Source organism: Crotalus tigris, unplaced genomic scaffold (genome assembly GCF_016545835.1).
Source record: "Crotalus tigris isolate CLP2741 ecotype Arizona unplaced genomic scaffold, ASM1654583v1 scf7180000017685.4511686, whole genome shotgun sequence".
NCBI lineage: Eukaryota > Metazoa > Chordata > Lepidosauria > Squamata > Viperidae > Crotalus > Crotalus tigris.
The window spans coordinates 3,120,044-3,138,553 of record NW_024096565.1 but is presented as its reverse complement, the minus strand read 5'-3'; the positions used below and the strand labels follow the sequence as shown (position 1 = coordinate 3,138,553).

Here is an 18,510-nt window from a genome sequence, read left to right as displayed (position 1 = left end):
ATGTAGGAGGTGGAGAGGAAATAATTAGTGCAAAATAATGGCCATTTATGAAACAGATGTTGCATGTGATTTTCATCCAGAGCATAATTTAGAAGGAGTCATTTTGTAGTCATTTATTTCAGTAAAACGTGGCCAGTCTAAGTTTATGTTGCAGCAGGTTATTATAGGTTCTTAACATTCCTTTAAAACATTTTATTTTGTAATAATGTTTGTGTTTGTGTGTGTGTGTGTGTGTGTGTGTGTGTGTGTGTGTGGTTGATACTTATTTATTTTGACTGTCATGATTAAGGCTGTCTAGTTACCAGGCTAAAGAAGGTTATGAAGGGTAGGCTGCTAAATTGATGTTTAAAGAACAAGAGAAAGATCTCTCTCACACTTTTTTTGTAATTTTCCCAGTTCACGGAAATTATGCTAATATTTCACCATGAACACAGAAAAAAAGAATGTCTAAATGCCTGTTTTTACCTCAGGAAATACAAATTAAGTAGAAATTGTACTTAATTTATTAAAATGAGTGAAATGAATATCTATTGGTTTGGTCCGGGACACTAACAACCAGTAGAAATAACGTTGGATTGATTATTTCATAAAAACATCAATGGTGTGCCTTTTGTTGTTGTTGCAATTTAGGAAAAGTCCCATGAAACCTCTCTGTCCTTGGCACTGGAGATATGTAGCCAAGTATCTGAGGGGTGCTGTATCTGTGTGATTTGTCTCCAACCTTCCATTCCTGGAAGTACAAATGGTCCCTCTGGTTCAGGAGCACAACCTTCAAGTTCTCATCATGTGACCTACCATGAAATTTCGAACGCTTTATGCAGGAGATCAATTAAGATCTGTATAAAGGATCTTTGGTCTCTTTCCTGAAAGTGCTGTCTGGAAAAGAAAGAGGAAATTGTATCGCTTTAGGAAATAAGGGTTGCTGAAAAAAGTGTCCACCATTTTTTACTTCAGCCTTGATGCATTATCCCCCCCCCAATAGATTATCCTTGAGAAAATGTGGCTCTTGATGTATGTTACCTGATTTTTGAAGGCACATGGCACAAACACCTGTTAAGCAGCTAACTGATTTCCAAGCTGGAGTCAGATCTGTTTAGAAGAGAGACCACCTGTATCAATTTGTTCAAAGTATAGTCATGGTTGGCAGTATTGCACATTGAAAATGAAGTAGTAGGTTAATCATTAAAATTAAAGAGGGAAATATAGGACATCAGAAAATGGAAGTGTTAATATGTTACTAAGAGCAAAATAAATGTATAGTGGAAAAAGACAGACATATTTTTTCACAAGCAACTTTTATCTAAACAATCTTTTCTTTTTAAAGTAGCAGGCATTTGCAAAAGTAATTTTAAATGAAAGTCAGGATTTGTATATATGAAATAAATGTTTCCTGTGCTGTCATAATGATTTTGCTACTCAGTCCATTTTGAACAATAAGATAGCATAATACATTCAACACCCTCTTCCAAGTTGTATTTAAATAGACTATAGATGAAGAAAAATATTAATAATTTCAGAATGAAAATCTATTACTTGGTGCAAGGAATTCTTTTTTTTTGATTGAGTAAATATGGAAATATATGTAAGATCTAATTTTTTAACTACTTATCTAGGCCATGGAAAGTGTGATTGTGGAAAGTGCAAATGTGAAGAAGGTTGGTATGGTGATGCTTGTCAATACCCAACTATCTGCAATTTTACACGGAGGAAGAGTAATGAAATGTGCAAGAATTCTCAAGACATCATTTGTTCAAATGCAGGTGAGATTTTTATTTTAATGGGTTGATAAATCACTTTGATGAAGTAGTTTTTAATCAATCATACAAAATATATTGTGTGAAAGCATTTAACTAGTGTAAAAATATAAGATTAAATGGTTATTATTAAGAAAGGAACTGAAAAGACCCTCATGGTCTTCTGTAGGCATTAAAATGTCCCCCAAGGCATTAGGCAAGGAAGTTAAATAGCAGTAGCACTTAAACTTATATACCGCTTCACAGTGCTTTACAGCCCTCTCTAAGCGATTTACAGAGTCACCATATTGCCTCCAACAATCTGGGTCCTCATTTTACTGACCTCAGAAGGATGGACAGCTGAGTCAACCTTGATCGACCTGCCAAACTGCTGGCAGTTGGCAGTCAGCAGAATTAGCCTGCAATATTGCATGCTAACCACCATAAATGCACTGACTTGGTGGGTAGGTGGCTGTTGATGTGGATATGTGCACTGCCCTCAAAGGGATGGATTTGCAGTTTTGTTCAAGTTTTAATTGGCTGCCCAGAGTCACATGTTGAATGGGCAGCCATGTAATGGAAAAATAAACAAATAGAAATATCTCCTGTCACCATCAGGAAATCTTTAAAGAAATCTATGGCACAAACAGACTTGGGATTCTGTATATAGCTTTGATTTCCAGACCACCCCCACTACCCCAATATATTTTAGAACTGAACAAAAGTTGAAGCAAATGTCAATCAAAATAATCAAGGAATAGAAACCACAGAGGTTGCCACCATACCCAGGGATTGGGATGAAGGGTGAAATGTCTATGAAGATTCTCAGTCATCCAGATAGAGTTGTCTGGAAGTTGTCGCCATGACAATGAAGGTGAACTAAACCAACTTATTACATCTATTAGTAGGATGTTTATTATACCTTATTAATGACATACATTACATAAAATTCTAAAAGAAACATAGGACATGAAATCACACATCCTTTTCTATGATAAACTGAATGATAACAATAAATTGTAATCCTAACGTCAGTACTGTGTTTCTGATGTTTACAGGTACTTGTCACTGTGGCAGGTGTAAATGTGACAATTTAGAAGGAAATGCATTGATCCATGGTAAATACTGTGAGTGTGATGACAGAGAATGTATAGATGAAGAAACAGGACTGATGTGCACAGGTGAGCATCTTTAAAGCTACGCTAATCACAGCAAACATTCTTTAGATAATCATGCTCTATCATTGAGGACAATTTTTGCAGGAAAAGGTTCTGCTCCAACTTGTGTTGAATACATCAATTTGGCTGGGCCTTAATCACAGCTGTCTTTAGAGATAATTTGGGACCAAGGCAAAGAATATTGCAGTTACTAGCCATTATTTCCTTTCAGAGAAAGGTAATAGCTTTTTTCCCTACTTTTTCCTTTGAAGAAGTTCTGCCACCCAGAGAAACTTGGTAACAGTAGCTGTAGTTGTGAAAATGACAAATAAAGTTTAGAAAAGTATAGCCTTGTAATATTCCCTATAAACAGACAATAAAAGGAGGACAGTATTTCTGCAGATCTGCATGAATGTTCTCTGTTGAAGCAGTTTGAAGATTACTCTGAGGCACTTTGGACTGGAAGGCAAGGAGCTTCAGAACATGCATGGCAACTGGCCAAATACTATCTGCAATTTCTTAAATTAAACACAACTTTTTTTCAGAATTGTGCCATGGATGTAGAGGGCAACTGCAAAATCTTGCATTTGTTTTAGGAGCTACAAAGAGTACCACTAAAGGGAACTTTTGCCTTTGAATCTGATGTATGTCTTAGGGCATTCCACCTCATATCATCAAGGGAAAGAGCAGGAGAGATGGCTAACTGATCCAGCAGCGAAGAAAGGAGTATTGTGTGCATACATTTTCAGCAGTGGCTGGAGGGCATTGGCATCTCCAAGGTAGTGGGCACAGCCTTGTGATCCGAACTTCAACCTTTTGAATGTTTATGATGATGAGGAAGATGATGCATAGACTAAACAAATGGAGCTAGATTACAATATTGTACCTACAACTTACAGAGGTTGACCTCTGCAAATACAGTTGTATACTTTACTCCAAACTGGGCACTGGGACTTAATTTGAACACCATACATCTTTCTTTTCCACTTCATATCATGGCACTATAAACACTTGGTCCTTTCCTTATATCCCTATTTAGCTGCAGCAAATCAACAAAAAGCTGCAGCAGGCCATTCCTCTATTAGCCTGACTCAATCCACCTACTGTATTACAGGATAACAGGAGGATTATTATCTCACAAGCTTTAATTAGAGATACCCAAGATTCATATGCAGGTTAGAAAATGACCTTTAGAGGCCAGCAAGACAGTATAGAAGGGGCAGTTTGCATAACCTTCTGAAAATTTAGCATTATAGTTAGTGCACTCCATTATCTAACTGCAGTTTTAATTGAAAGTTTCATTTATCATCAAATCTTCTGAGGCCAGAAGATGTCCTTTCTTTTTAAGACATAAATATTTACTTTTAAGATGAGGTCATTGATGGCCTATAACAGGGCTTTTCAGCCTTTTCACCCATTGTACCACTTTTAGGATATGGCAACATCTGAGTACCACCAGTCGCCTAGCAAGGTGTCAAAAACTTGATGACCTGAAAAAAAAGGAAAAAAGTGATAAAGTACAGGTAGTCCTTGACCTACAACAGTTCGCTTAGTGACTGTTCAAATTTACAATGGCACTGAAAAAAGTGCCCCCCAAGCCACAGCCGAGCAAGACACCTGCCTGCCTGCCTGGCGGCGCTCTTCCACCTGTCTGAGGTTTTCATTGTTGTGAGCATTTCTATTGAGGATTGGCAGCAGGGGTGGGGTGGGGGTGTTTGGTTTTTATTCCCCCTGTCTTCTGGGTGGTTGCAGCAGGTTTTGGTCATCTCATATGACCCTGGGACACTGTGACCATCACAAATATGAATCAGTTGCCAAGCATCTGAATGTAAATCAGAAGACCCTGGAGATGCTGCAACATTCCAGCTGATCGGCGCTTCTTCTGGGCTCAGCAGAAGCGCCAGGATCAATACTGCTTTCCAGCTGATCGGCGCTTCTTCTGGGCTCAGCAGAAGCACCAGGATCAGCGCCAAGCTCCAGCTGGAACCTGGCGCTGATCCTGGTGCTTCCACTGAACCCTGACAGCCCTGCAGCTCCAGCCATCTCTCGCTCAGGCTTGTGCGGTGCTGCCACCGGTTCAATTCATTCCCTTCCCCTGTTACCACTTTTCTAGGATGGTTGTGTACCACCGGCCAGGTGCCAATGTACCACAGGTGGTACCCATACCACTGGTTGAAAAGCCCTGGCCTATAAGAAGAACAACCTAATTTTACTCCTGAGAAGACAGTTGGAAAGTATGCCAAACAGCAATAAATTGATCAGCTCATGATTACCAGGAAAGAAACTATATTTCTGCCCCTCACCACCACCAATCCAATTAACCAGCAGATCTAAAACACAACCCAGGAATGGATGTTTCCTGTATTTATATTCATGCACTTTCTGCTGGAGAATCAACCTGAGAACTCCTGCCGCAATAAATGATTTTTGGAATTAGATCAGGACCCTAAACTTAGGTAATATTTGCTTATAGCTCATATAATTATAGCCATTTTTGAAAGACTTTTAATTCTAGAATAGAAAATGGACAGTCTTAAGAAGATGTTGCTTGGGACAGTGGACAACAACGCTAAAAACCATTACATGAAGGAGACCAGTAACTAAGATGAGAAAAGAACTCACACTGACAAGTAGGAGGAGTTGCAGGAGTATCACCCCTCTCCCATAAGATCAAATATGGTGGTAACCGGCAGCCCCTTCCCCTCCTGCATGTTAGAGTGCTCTAACCCAATCAAGTCTGTTTGTAAATCAGACTTAATCCCATAATAAAGATTACTGGCTAGCCAGAAGAAAAATAATTAAATCTCAAAGTAAAGATATAATCAGCCAGCTACTGTATCAGTTTAAGATCAATAGTTTGGCTTCATAGCTTGAGAAATGGATTCTTGTTTTAGACCAGTCTGTGGCCTGGTACTGATCCACAGTCTGTTGGGAACCAGGCCATGCAAACAGCACATGAGTGTGTGAAGCTCCATTTGTGCAAGCGGCAGGTCCATGCATGAAACCATTCCCTCCCTCTCGCTGCCGCTGCCGGTCTGCAGAGCTGGAAGGTTGGGGACTGCTGTTTTAGACAATATCTTATTCCAACAATACTGCTGCACATGAAAGTATTTTGATCAACTTTATTATTCCCACAAGAGCTTTTAAAAATCAATCTTTATAGCCATTTCTGCAAGGCAGAGCAATTAAGAAGCTAGCCTTGTACAGGAGAGCTAATAACCTTGCAGATAAATCTCACTCAACCCTAGTCCTTCATATTCTCAAGCATCTCCCTGACATTCTGCCTGGGATAAGCAGGCAGGCTGCAGACCCATGCAGTTCATACTTTGATGAACTGAAAGGGGTGCACGCAGAGAAAGGCTGCTGTTCATTTCAAGAATATCAAAGTGGGCTATAAGGATAAACTATCATTACCCATCCCCTGCTTACAGAACTATCCTTGGCAGACACAGATGAAAACTTGGTTAATTTACCAAATGTTGTATGTACCAGCCTACTGTTATGCCTCATGGTACCTAAAGATCTTTGGAAGAAGAAGGACAGAGGTTCATGAATAGAAGCCAAACTCAAGTTGCATGCCCGCCCGTAAATTCCCTATACTTCTTTCCACAAAATCTTGGAGATCTGAATACCATCAAGCATTTGGTCGCTTTAATTCAAAAGGGATAAGACATAATCTTTGTCTTCAAAAGAGGGATATGTCAACCCCAAAGAAATTAAATAATCTCATTGAAAAGCATTGCTAATTGAAATAACCCAAATTGACATCCTTTATCTGTCCCATTCAACATTTTTTTTCTACAAGAGACTTGGATAGATCGTTATTACACCTTTCAATATAATGCCTCTCAGACTATAAGTGAGTAATATCCTAAGGTGGCATAGCAATTTTGATTAGTACAGAATTGAAAGCAAAAGGCATCTCTTTTCCAACCTTGAAACACTTAGTGGTTTGTTCCTTACTATGCTTCAAAAAGATGGAAATCATTATGCTTAATATCTAGTTGAACTGTCTGAATCTCTTGATTTCCTTGGCACTTGACATCAACTGTCTGATGATAATGTTTTCACTGTAATATTTTTATGATTTTATTTTATCTTTAGTTTTGATTGCTGACTTTTTATTTGGATCATTGAAATAATGCTAATAAATTTGCAGCAAAATTTTTATCTGCTCCTTTCTGCAATCATTCTTTCTGGCTCTGGATGCCATCAGAAAACTGTCCAATATGACATTCATTGCAAAAGAACTCCAATGAGAGTTGTGTTTTGACAGATCAGAGTGACAAATGACAGCAATTGTTATGTTTATATTGATATAGGGCATAACGTAAATTAGTTTCAGATTTTCTCATTTCCAGGTGTTGAGTAATTTAACCTATTAAACTTGGGGTCACAAAGTCATATGCAATGTAATCATATGCATATCAATCTAGAAATAAGTTCTCTTGGATCAATAAGTAAATGGAACTTATACAACACCAATCAGAATTTGGCCCCGATTATAAAAACCAAAGCAGAACTAGACTTGATTAATATTTAGATAGGAAATCACCAGAAATATCATCCCTGCATTCTAGATTGAGAAATCCCAAAAAATTCCTGAAGAAGAGTAGTAAACTGTTGTGTTGTGGTGGTCCCTCAAGTTACTAAGCACTGAGCTTATTTCAAAAAAGATTTTAGATAAAAGATTGCAGTCATTACTCTGGCATATGTCACCCTATGCTTCCATTATTATAGGAATGATTCTACACTCAAATAACATTTTTTCTTCTTCTAGTAGGGTTTTCTTTTTTCTTATCAACCAAATATTGATCCATTGATTGCAATAAGAATTGACCAACCAGCTTGTTGCTTGAGCCTGATGTTGGGGCTGAGAAAGAGCAACTAGCCCGTCACCCAGCCATCATTCATACTAAGGTGGGATTAGTACTCACAGTTACCTGGTTTCTAACTTGGAGCCTTAAACACTAGACCTCACTGGCTCTCAAAACTCAAATTGATGTTGATGTTCATAAGTTCATATTCACATGAAAGACTAGACATGTTTAAAAGATTCTGATATTTTGAGGCTAGAGGAAGAATACAAACAGGCTGAAACACAATTTCAGAGAGATCCTGAAAACAAAGGATTGAAAAACAAAATGGATTTAATTAAACATAAACTCTGTATAGAGGATTCGGAAAAGTTAGCACAAAAACTACAGGCAGCTAAGCAAAATAACTTTGAGCACGTGAATAAATCAGGAAGATGGCTAGTGTATAAACTAAGAAGGCAGAAAGAGAAGCAATGGATTATTAATTTGGAAGATGAGAAAGGAGAGACTCAGGGGGAGGAGACTATAAAAAGGGGAATCGCTCAAAGATACTATGAAAAATTATATAAGAGAAATGAGGGGAAAAATGTAAGAAGGATAATAGAATACTTAGGGAAGGTAGACATACCGAAGATTCCGGAGGAAATAAAATCTATGTTAAATGAGGAAATAAGAATGGCTGAAATAATCAGGGCTATAAATAAACAAAAGATCAATAAGGCTACTGGTCCGGATGGAATACCTGCAGAACTATATAAAGAACAACAAAGTGCACTCAATCAATACCTACTAGAAGTTTTCAACGCAGTATTAATCGGTGCTAAAATACCTAAGTCCTGGTCGGAGGCAAATATAATACTGATTCCAAAAGAAGAAGCGGAAAAAATACGGATACAAAATTATAGACCTGTATCATTATTGAATTCTGATTATAAAATTTTTGCCTCAATAATGGCGGAGAGATTCAAAAAATACCTAGTTGATTTCGTACATTCGGATCAAAATGGGTTTTTACCAAACAGGCAGACTAAGCGGAATATAAGAACAATTTTAGACATCTTTGAATTTTATGAATCGCATAGCGATCATCAAGTGGCACTTCTGTTCCTTGATGCACAGAAGGCTTTTGACAATGTTAATTGGCAATTTATGATCCAACAACTAAAATCAATGGATGTTGGGGAAAAAAATTTAAACGTGATAACTGCAATATATTCTGAACAAAAGGCCCAGATCATAATAAATGGAGAGGCCACTGATAAATTCAACATACAGAAAGGCACAAGACAAGGATGTCCTCTCTTGCCACTGTTATTCATATATACATTAGAAATTCTTGCCAGAGTAGTAAGAAAAGAAGAGCAGATTAAAGGACTTAAGATCAAGAAAGAAACATACAAACTTCAAGCTTATGCAGACGACTTAGCATTTATATTAGAAGACCCAGAACAATCAGGCCAGAAATTATTCGAAATATTGGAAGAGTATGGGGATCTGGCAGGTTTGAAAATAAATAGAAACAAAACAAAGATTATCATAAAAAACATGACTAACATACAAAAAGGAAACCTCAAAGCAAAATTAGGTATACAAGTAGTTTCCAAATTAAAATATTTAGGGACAGTTATTTCAGCTCGCTGCTCATCACTTAAAGAAGACAATTATGGCAAATTGGTCAAAAATATAAAAGTAGATTTAGACCGCTGGAAAAATTTACATCTCTCATTACTCGGGAGAATTGCCGCAGTAAAAATGAACATCTTACCTAAAATGATATTCCTGTTTCAGAATATTCCAATTCAATTAGACAAGAAATTTTTCAAGGAGCTGAATAAATTAACCTTAGAATTTGTGTGGTCCGGTAAGAAGGCAAGAATAAAATTAAAGGCACTACAGGATGCCAAAGAGAGGGGAGGTTTAGGTTTCCCAGATTGGAAGCTATATTACCAAGCAGCGGCCCTAACATGGATTAGAGACTGGATAACCTTAGAAAATAAAAGATGTTTACATTTAGAGGGTTATGACCTGCAGCAGGGCTGGCATGCTCACATATGGATGGGGCAAAGCAGAAACTATCAATATTTTTTAAGACATAAGGTTCAGCAAGAATTAATAAAAAGCTGGAATATAGTTAAACATCAGTATTACACAAAGATCCGGCTTGGCTATCGCCATTGGAAGCAGTCACATACTCCAATTTGTACAGGACAGACAAAGCTATTATATATAAAGACATCTTGACAGAAGAAGGTTATTTAAAACAAAAACAAGAGCTAAAGCAACAAGGAATAGACATGGAGTGGTGGTCTTATCTCCAGATACAAGCAAGATACATGAAGGATAAGCAAGAATGGGGAATTAACAGACAAGATAACAGGGTTAGATAAAATACTGCTAGGCCCGGAGAAAAAACAAATACAGAATATTTATAAACACCTGTTGGAACATAAGCTATATGAGGAGCAGGTTAAAGAAACAATGGTGACATGGGCAATAGATCTAGGATATAATATAAATATGGATCAATGGCAGCAAGTATGGGAGCGAAATAACAAAATCACAGTGGCGACATCATATAAAGAAAACCTGTATAAGATGGTTTACAGATGGCTTCTCTCTCCGGCCAGATTAGCCAAAATGTATAATGGATATTCATCTATGTATTAGAAATGTAAAAAAGAAAAGGGCATCTTTTTTCATGTATGGTGGACATGTAGAGAAGCACAGATGTATTGGCGTATGGTCTGGGATTGGGCAATAGAAATGACTAGGCAAAATATTCAATACAAACCGAAGACATTACTATTAGGAATACTAGAGAAAAATGTAAATAAAGAGGACACATATTTAATTATCCATGTGGTCACAGCAGCAAGGATACTATTTGCTCAAAAATGGAAAGCAATGGAAGTAACGAGTGAGGAAGCACTAATAAAGAAAAGTATGTTTTGCGCAGAACTAGATAGGATAACTAAAAGATTAAAAAATCAGGAAGAAACAGAATTTTATTGAATATGAAATAAATTTTATAGATGGAGGGGAAAAATGGAGTTCACAGTAAAGAGATAAACTGAGATAGAGACTAGAAATGTATAGTTGTATATAGGTATATTATATGTAATTAATGTACAATATGGACTGAGATGTCAGTCAAAGATGATTTACCATGTTCAATGTTTTTAATCCTTTTTTTTCTTTGTACTTAATAAAAAACAAATAAATAAAAGATTCTGATCTTTGAAAACTAAAACATAAGAGCAAACAGCACTCCTTACTAGTACTGATGATGTTACCAAGTTAGGGTAATGAAACGTCTGCAAGAAAACAAGCAAGCTCAGAGAGCACCAAGGACCCCTCATTTCAACCCTGAGCTACAAATATTCTCCTTCGTTGGTAAAGCATAACACTCAGTCTAATCTAGAATAATTCCCCAAATGGAGGGAGTTGATAAAAAATGGAGACATCATAAGTAGTGAAGGGGGCAGAAATGAAGACTGTATAAAGAAAAATGTAAATATTCCAAAATGTGTAAAGTTGCGATTTGCTATACAAGGGCCGTGATTGTTTTAACCTTGTTATATTTTATGATTTATGATTATGATTTTTGAGCAAAATCTAACTCCCATTAGACAAATTTTCATGACACCTATTGATCAAACATCTAAGCTTAAAACTTTAAGTTTTCAAAAATGAACTCAATAGTTTATGTTTCTGGAAGGAACTTCACTGTCAACATTTTGTTTTGGGATAAGGCCATGGCATGTGTTACTGTGGAAACTGTTACTGCGAGGCTGGTTGGCATGGCGATAAATGTGAGCTCCAATGTGACATCGCCCCCTGGGAGATCAAGAAGAAGTGTACCTCTCCAAATGGCAAAATCTGCAGCAACAGAGGTTTGTTGTTCACCTTGGTTATCATCTAAGTGAACTTTTTTCCATGTTTGGCACTCTTCCAAAATTGCAGGGCTTAGAGAAAACTCAGCTGATTTATTATTACAAAAAGAAGGGTAGATATTGCTAACTGTGAACCAATGCTAATTTATTCTGTTTTATTTACCATCCTGTGTATTAATATAGTGAAATATGGTCCCCCCCCCAAAAAAAAATCATGTGCAAAAAGAGAGCCACATGAAGAAATGCTGGGCGACATAGCTGAACAATATCTAAACCACCCTAAGTTCCTCATAAATCACCTGTGATTTTCCATTATGGTGTTCATGCATAAGAGCTTAATACTTTGGAAAGGGTACCAGGTTCGGGAAGGAAAGCTGCTGAAAAATTACAATGTGGGAGTAAGCCAAGCACCTGAAGGCAGGACAAGAAGCAATGGATGGAAACTAATTAATCAATGGAACAACTTGCCTCCAGAAGTTGTGAATACTCCAACACTGGAATTTTTAAAGAAGAGATTGGACAACCATTTGTCTGAAATGGTATAGGGCTTCCTGCCTAAGCAGGGGGTTGGACTAGATTGACCGCCAAGGTCCCTTCCAACTCTGTTATTCTCTTATTCTGAGGAAAATATCTCACAATATCTGTGTGAAATCAGTGCATATGGAACAGCATTGGATGGTGCTATTTCAGGCCTTGGTCTCTTTTGTTTCCATGCTCTTTTTTAAATATTTTCACAAAACAGCAAAACTAGATTTCAGTGTAGATATGATACACATACTGACAGGTCCTTTTTCCAATCATGGAGTAGAAGAGTGCCCAAAGGGAGTCTAGGCAAGATGAATATTCAGAGAGGTACTAAGCAAAGAAAGGAAAATATAAGAGGCTGCGCCTTTCCTAGGTGATACTGTATTTTAATTGAAGATCAATTCTCCTGGTTGCAGTATTGATTCTAGGTTGTGACATGGTGTTATGATCAGGCACATCTTTGGTTTTCTCCTACCTCTACCCTCTATGTTACATGAAACTTTATTTTTATTTTGTGCATAAAATTAGATCTGTATAATGTCCCTATCAGTGAGATTTATAAGACCCTTCACTGCTGACTAAAGTACCAAATAATAAGTCTTTGTTCATAGGGAAGCATTGTTTGCTGAATTTGCAGTATGTGTGTGTGTGTATTTTTGTGTATGTGTGCAGACATATGAATTCTTGCTGTCAAGTTGGTAATTAGATGATGCTATTAAATGTACACTGGATGCAAATTTAGCAATATTTAAAATAGACTTTTTGAAATCAATACGGTTACATTAGTCATGACTTGTTTCTCTGTCTGTCTGTCTGTCCATCCATCCATCCATCTATGAAATTTATTTGCCACCCATTTCATATCCAATGGCCTATGTAAGTGTGCTCTAGATCCAACCCACTTTTTAAAACCTTATTTTTAAAATGTTATTAAAGAGAATTGAAGGCCAATAGGAGATTTTAATATATTGGTTGACTCAACTGAGACATTGCATTTTATTTCTGATATTCCACCAATGGAGAGGATTTAGCCTCTAAATACTGTGAATATGTAGATAAGTGTTGACTGCCATCCTGTGAAATGGTTCTCATGATTGTTGATTTCATAACAGAACCAACTCCAAAGACCTTACAGGCAATACTCCATTATGAGATAATTAGCCCTCATATTTTGCTCAGAATAAAAATTGTATCTAAATCCTTTGTATGTACATGTTAATTTTGATCACTAATTTATTATTTCATTTTCATTCAAATAATTTTAGTTTGATAGGAAAAATAATCATAAATGGATTAACTATATATTTCTAAACTGTGACAATGTTTGTTTTCACTAAGAAAATATTTAAAATATCAGCTGTTGTTTCTCTGACCACAGTCCAAATCTATTAGATTAAAGCAAAAGTGCAAATCTCAAAATTCATCTCTTTACTACATCTTTATTGACAAAACTCTGCCAAATGAAGAGCATCTAATTATCTTGAGAGCATTTATAAAACCCTCTCATTTTAATTATACAGCAATTTAAAAGCCCCGACTAAAATATTGAAAATACACACACACACACACAGAGACCCATACTTCTAGAAACTATGTACTAGATTGTAACATCAGTTTTGTAAATGAATTATTTGTCTATTTAATGACATGATTTCATTGAAAGCAATACTTTAAAAATATTGTGTATGGTTTTTTTTAAAAAACCATAGTTGACCACATAAGATCAGAAAGTGTGCCAGAAGAAAGGAGTATCATTGGAAGAAATACCCAAATAATCAAATTTTTAAGGGATACTGTATGGATTGACTCAAGGATAATTATGGCTGGGGCAATGATTTCTATGTACATACTTAATCATCTGACATATATCTTGGCAGTTCCCATTTTTACATTTTGGATGTCATTAGCATGTACTTTGTTCACATGATGGCATCTCTGCATTCTTCGATATGGGTGATGGTGAATTCTTTGATGAGGTTAGGTTGGGTGAAGCTCAATGGGAGACTTTGAGCTATTTATTGTCTCTTGACTCAAGCAACCTCACAGTTGGTGTGGGGAAACACAAGAGGAAGAAGTGTTTCCTCGAGCTCCTGAATGAAAACTATGAATACAACATTATTGACAACTTATATTCAACTTTCCTTGTTTTCATGCAGTCAGTAGTAATTACTAACATGTATACCTGGTCAAATCAAATATACATTGAGCTAAACATTCCTAGTTTTCATGCTGGTAGTGTTAAGTATACATCTCAGATCTTGGATTTCTGAATAGGGATTTTGCACTCATATATTATGATGGTTGAGTGGCACACAAGGCTATTTCAGCCATTTTGTTAGAAAAAAACAAATATATTCTAACTGGCATGTTTCATGATAAAAGGTGCAGCAATGCAGAAAATAAAATGCCTTTGAAGTCCCAATCTCTCTTGGTGATTGGGAATTGCCTATGGTTGGGAGGACGCATAGAACAGAGCCTCTATTTACATGTCATCCATTCCCCATCTTTATTGATCCAAGAAGTTAAACTCACTGTAGTTTAGGGTATTACAGAAAAGTGTAACAGAAGCTTGCAAATAGAACAGAACAGAACAGAACAGAATAGAATAGAATAGAATAATATGGGTTAAACAGCATCACCACCAGATGATTTGTAACTGGCTGACCAATTGCACTCAAAGTGTAGTCCTTAATGAAACTGCATCTACATGAAGGGAAGTATGTAGTGGAGTACTCCAAGACTCTGTCTTAACCCAATACTCTTCAATATCTTCATCAATGATTTAGATGAGGGGATAGAGGGGGAACTCATCAAATTTGCAGACATCACCAAGCTGGCAAGAATACTCATTCATTGGTGAGAAAAGTAAGGTTCTACATGCACAGGTATAGTAATAGTAATTGTGAAAGGGATCTTGGAGTCCTAGTGGACAATCACTTAAATATGAGCCAGCAGTGTGCTGCAGCAGCCAAAAAAAGCCAACACAGTGCTAAGCTACATTAACAGGGGGATAGAATCAAAATCACGTGAAGTGTTAGTACTGGTATCACTTTATAATGCCTTGATAAGACTGCACTTGGAATATTGCATCCAGTTTTGATCACCACAATATAAAAAAGATATTGAGACTCTAGAAAGAGTGCAGAGAAGAGCAACAAAGATGCTTAGGGGATTGAAGGCTAAAACATGAAGAACGGTTGCAGGAATTAGGTATGTCTAGTTTAATGCAAAGAAGGACTAGGGGTGATATGATAGCAGTGTTCCAATATCTAAGGGGCTGCCACAAAGAAGAGGGGGTCAACCTATTCTCAAAGCACCTGATGGCAGGACAAGAAGCAGTGGATGGAAAATAAGGGGAGAACCAACCTAGAACTAAGAAGAAAGTTTCTGACTGTGAGAGTAATAAATTAGTGAAGTGTGAGTGCTTCAACACTGGAGGTTTTAAAGAACTGTCTGAAATGGTATTGGGGTTGGACTGGGCCTCCGAGGTCCCCTCCAATGCTTTTTTCTGTTATTCTGTTAACTTAGCAACATTTTGTGTAAAAGGCTTTTCTTTGATAATGGCAGGAGTAGAAAGACATGTTGTTTGAAGACCAGATAAGAGGAATGATAGTGGCTCTGATTCAGTGTGCACACCCAAAACTCTCTAGGGTTGTTTGCACAACAAAGCATCCCATGCTGCTTAGTTATAAGCAAATAATCTTGTTCAATTGCTCTTCTCTCTGAGCTGCACAGCATGGACACAGTAGTCCCCAGCCTGTTTAATGGCTTACCGTACTGTGTGAACACAATGTTCCCAGGGCTTCCAGTAGGAACAAATTTGTTTAAAGTTTGTTTATGGAGGAGATCACAGCAGAAGACCCCGCACATTGCATTTGCTCAGCATAGTAAATGATAAACAAACTACCTACAGCAGATACCAAGCCATAGCACACAAAGAGGAATGACTGAATGTGGGTGTGTAATAATAACAAACAAGCTTGGCTATTGTGTTCATTTAATGTTGTCTGGGTGTGCAGGTAGTCCTAGGGGTCTTTGTGAAAGATCCCAGAGAGCTGAAGTTAGTGCTCTTTACAAGGAGTCAAAGAACTTATGATACCCAGGGTAAGTGAAAATATAAACTCAGGAAAGCAAACCTAGTCACATCCACATATTATAACCAAGAGATAATCAAGACTGAATTATTGTGATCTAGGATTCACCTGCATTTTCTTTTTCTGTTGCAAATGTTGATTTCCTCTAGTTAACATGTTCAGGAATGATACATTTTATCTTGAAACAGCCATTTCAAACACAAACTGTTAAGTCAAGAGTTATACATGATCAGAATAACAGTTCTCAACATTTTTTGGACTCTCAGTTTTTGAAGGTTCCTAGAATATAGTTAACATCTGGAGGCCAATTGCTGATTTTTCTTGAATACTAATTTCTCAGTGAATGTATGGACAAAAGGGATTAAAACCCAAATAACTGGATTTAAATTCTTCCTATCTAAAAATATATATGTAGAAAGATTTTTAAAAATTGCATCTCTCCTTCCTTGGAGTATTGCATCACTAACCCACCCTTGTGGCTCATGCAGGACTTATTTTCATGGCATCGAGCTAGGAAAAGATTGCCCAGCCTTGTCAAATTTCATTTAAATACAAAATTGAGTTGTTGATTTTACTTTGATTCTGTTAAATATCAACTTTTCCTATTGTAGGAACATGTGTGTGTGGAGAATGCATATGTCATGATGTTGACCCAACTGGAGATTGGGGAGATATTCACGGAGATACCTGCGAATGTGATGAACGAAACTGCAAGGCAGCCTATGATCGATACTCAGATGATTTCTGTTCAGGTGAAGAAAATAATTCAAGGACTTAATGTGATCTCAATGGAAGATTTAAGATGCTTTACAATAGAAACTCTAATAATACAGATCCCAAATAATAACATACATTGTTAAAATCCTATTTATGCCAAAGTTATAAACTTGTGTCTTGACTTAAGATACAAATACATAGGATTGCATGATGATACAGTCCCACATTCTGTCATTTCCTGCCTTTGTCCCTTTCATCTGGAGGAACAGAATGATCCCACTCCACAAGAATTCCAGAAAGTGATCTGGTGTTTTGGATCTGTATTTTGCCATATGAATTCATATCTTCCTGAATGGTCAGACTAGTACCAATAAAAGATAATATTTGTAGCTCAGAATTGATGTGTGGGCTCCTTGGTATTTTCTGAGCTTGGTGTTTTCTTGAAGACATTTCATTGCCCAATAAGTATCATCATCAGTTCTATGTTTATGTTCATTACCTAGTCAGGTAATGAAACATCTGTAAGAAAACAACCAAGCTCAGAGAGTACCAAGGACCCAAAATTACTACATCTAGCAGTTATAGCTTCAAAGTTAAATAGCTGCTCAGAATCTCTTGTTTTTTGAGATAGGCAGCTATATTATTTGGAAAAATAAATAAAATATGCAGATACATTGAGGTGTTTAATGCAAAACCCCAAAGCATGGAGACTAGTATCTTGCAATGTTTCCTCCTTTATGTCCAAAATAGTGAACAAACATTTATTACCCACTTTTATTTTGTATAACTCAGAGTGGCAGATAAAATGCTCCCTTCTATTTTCCCCACAGAACCCTATTGGATGGGATGAGTTGAGAGAGGGCAACTGGTTTAAAGTCACTCAGCTGGGAAAAAGATTAAGACTCAGAAGTGCTCAATTTCTTGTCCATCACTATACAAAACTGGCTCTCTAAATATCCTTAACAACCCATATTGATTGTATTCATGTCAGCCAAGCACCAGTGGAGCAATTGAAGAATCAGAAGGAGGTAGATAGATGAGATTATTTTGGCTTGGAACAAACTGAGTCAGTGCCTGTCAGGTGAAAAACTTTCATCAATTATGAAGAAAAAACTTAAGGAGGAAACAAAGTCTGCAAGAATGTATTCAAATTAACCATCTGGAAATTGTAATAAACCAGTTTGCAAATCTAAGAGCCTGCCTAGAATTAAATGAAACATTTAAAGATTTTATACTGAAAATCTGGAAACCCTATTGTTCAATTTTACCTGGCGGAGTTTCCATTGGAGATTCCCATACTCTCAATATTTCATTTCACTCCAAATTGCTGATTGTTGTCTTCTTCAGACCAGATTTAAATAGCAGATATTATTATAGAGATCCTACCAAAATCTCCAGCTGGGAAAAAATAAACTTCTTTCTAATAACCTCTCTCTCTCTCTCTCTCTCTCTCTCTCTCTCTCTCTCTCTCTCTCTCTCTCTCTCTCTCTCTCTCTCTCTCTCTCTCACATTCTCAGAATTAGAAAAAAAATAAAAAATGCCTATAATGCAGTTTCCTATACCCCAATTTCCTA

At 36.9% G+C, this 18,510-nt stretch overlaps 1 protein-coding gene across 2 annotated transcripts in view; it reads left to right on the top strand.

Annotated features, from left to right (window-relative positions):
• ITGBL1 (integrin subunit beta like 1) overlaps window positions 1-18,510 on the top strand; it is a 203,457-nt gene that overhangs the window by 58,633 nt on the left and 126,314 nt on the right. For both annotated transcript variants that reach the window (XM_039337737.1, XM_039337736.1), the window contains exons 3-6: window positions 1,614-1,760; window positions 2,792-2,914; window positions 11,460-11,600; window positions 16,831-16,971. In XM_039337737.1, the coding sequence (XP_039193671.1) occupies window positions 1,614-1,760; window positions 2,792-2,914; window positions 11,460-11,600; window positions 16,831-16,971 (552 nt within the window). The remainder of the gene's footprint in view (window positions 1-1,613; window positions 1,761-2,791; window positions 2,915-11,459; window positions 11,601-16,830; window positions 16,972-18,510) is intronic.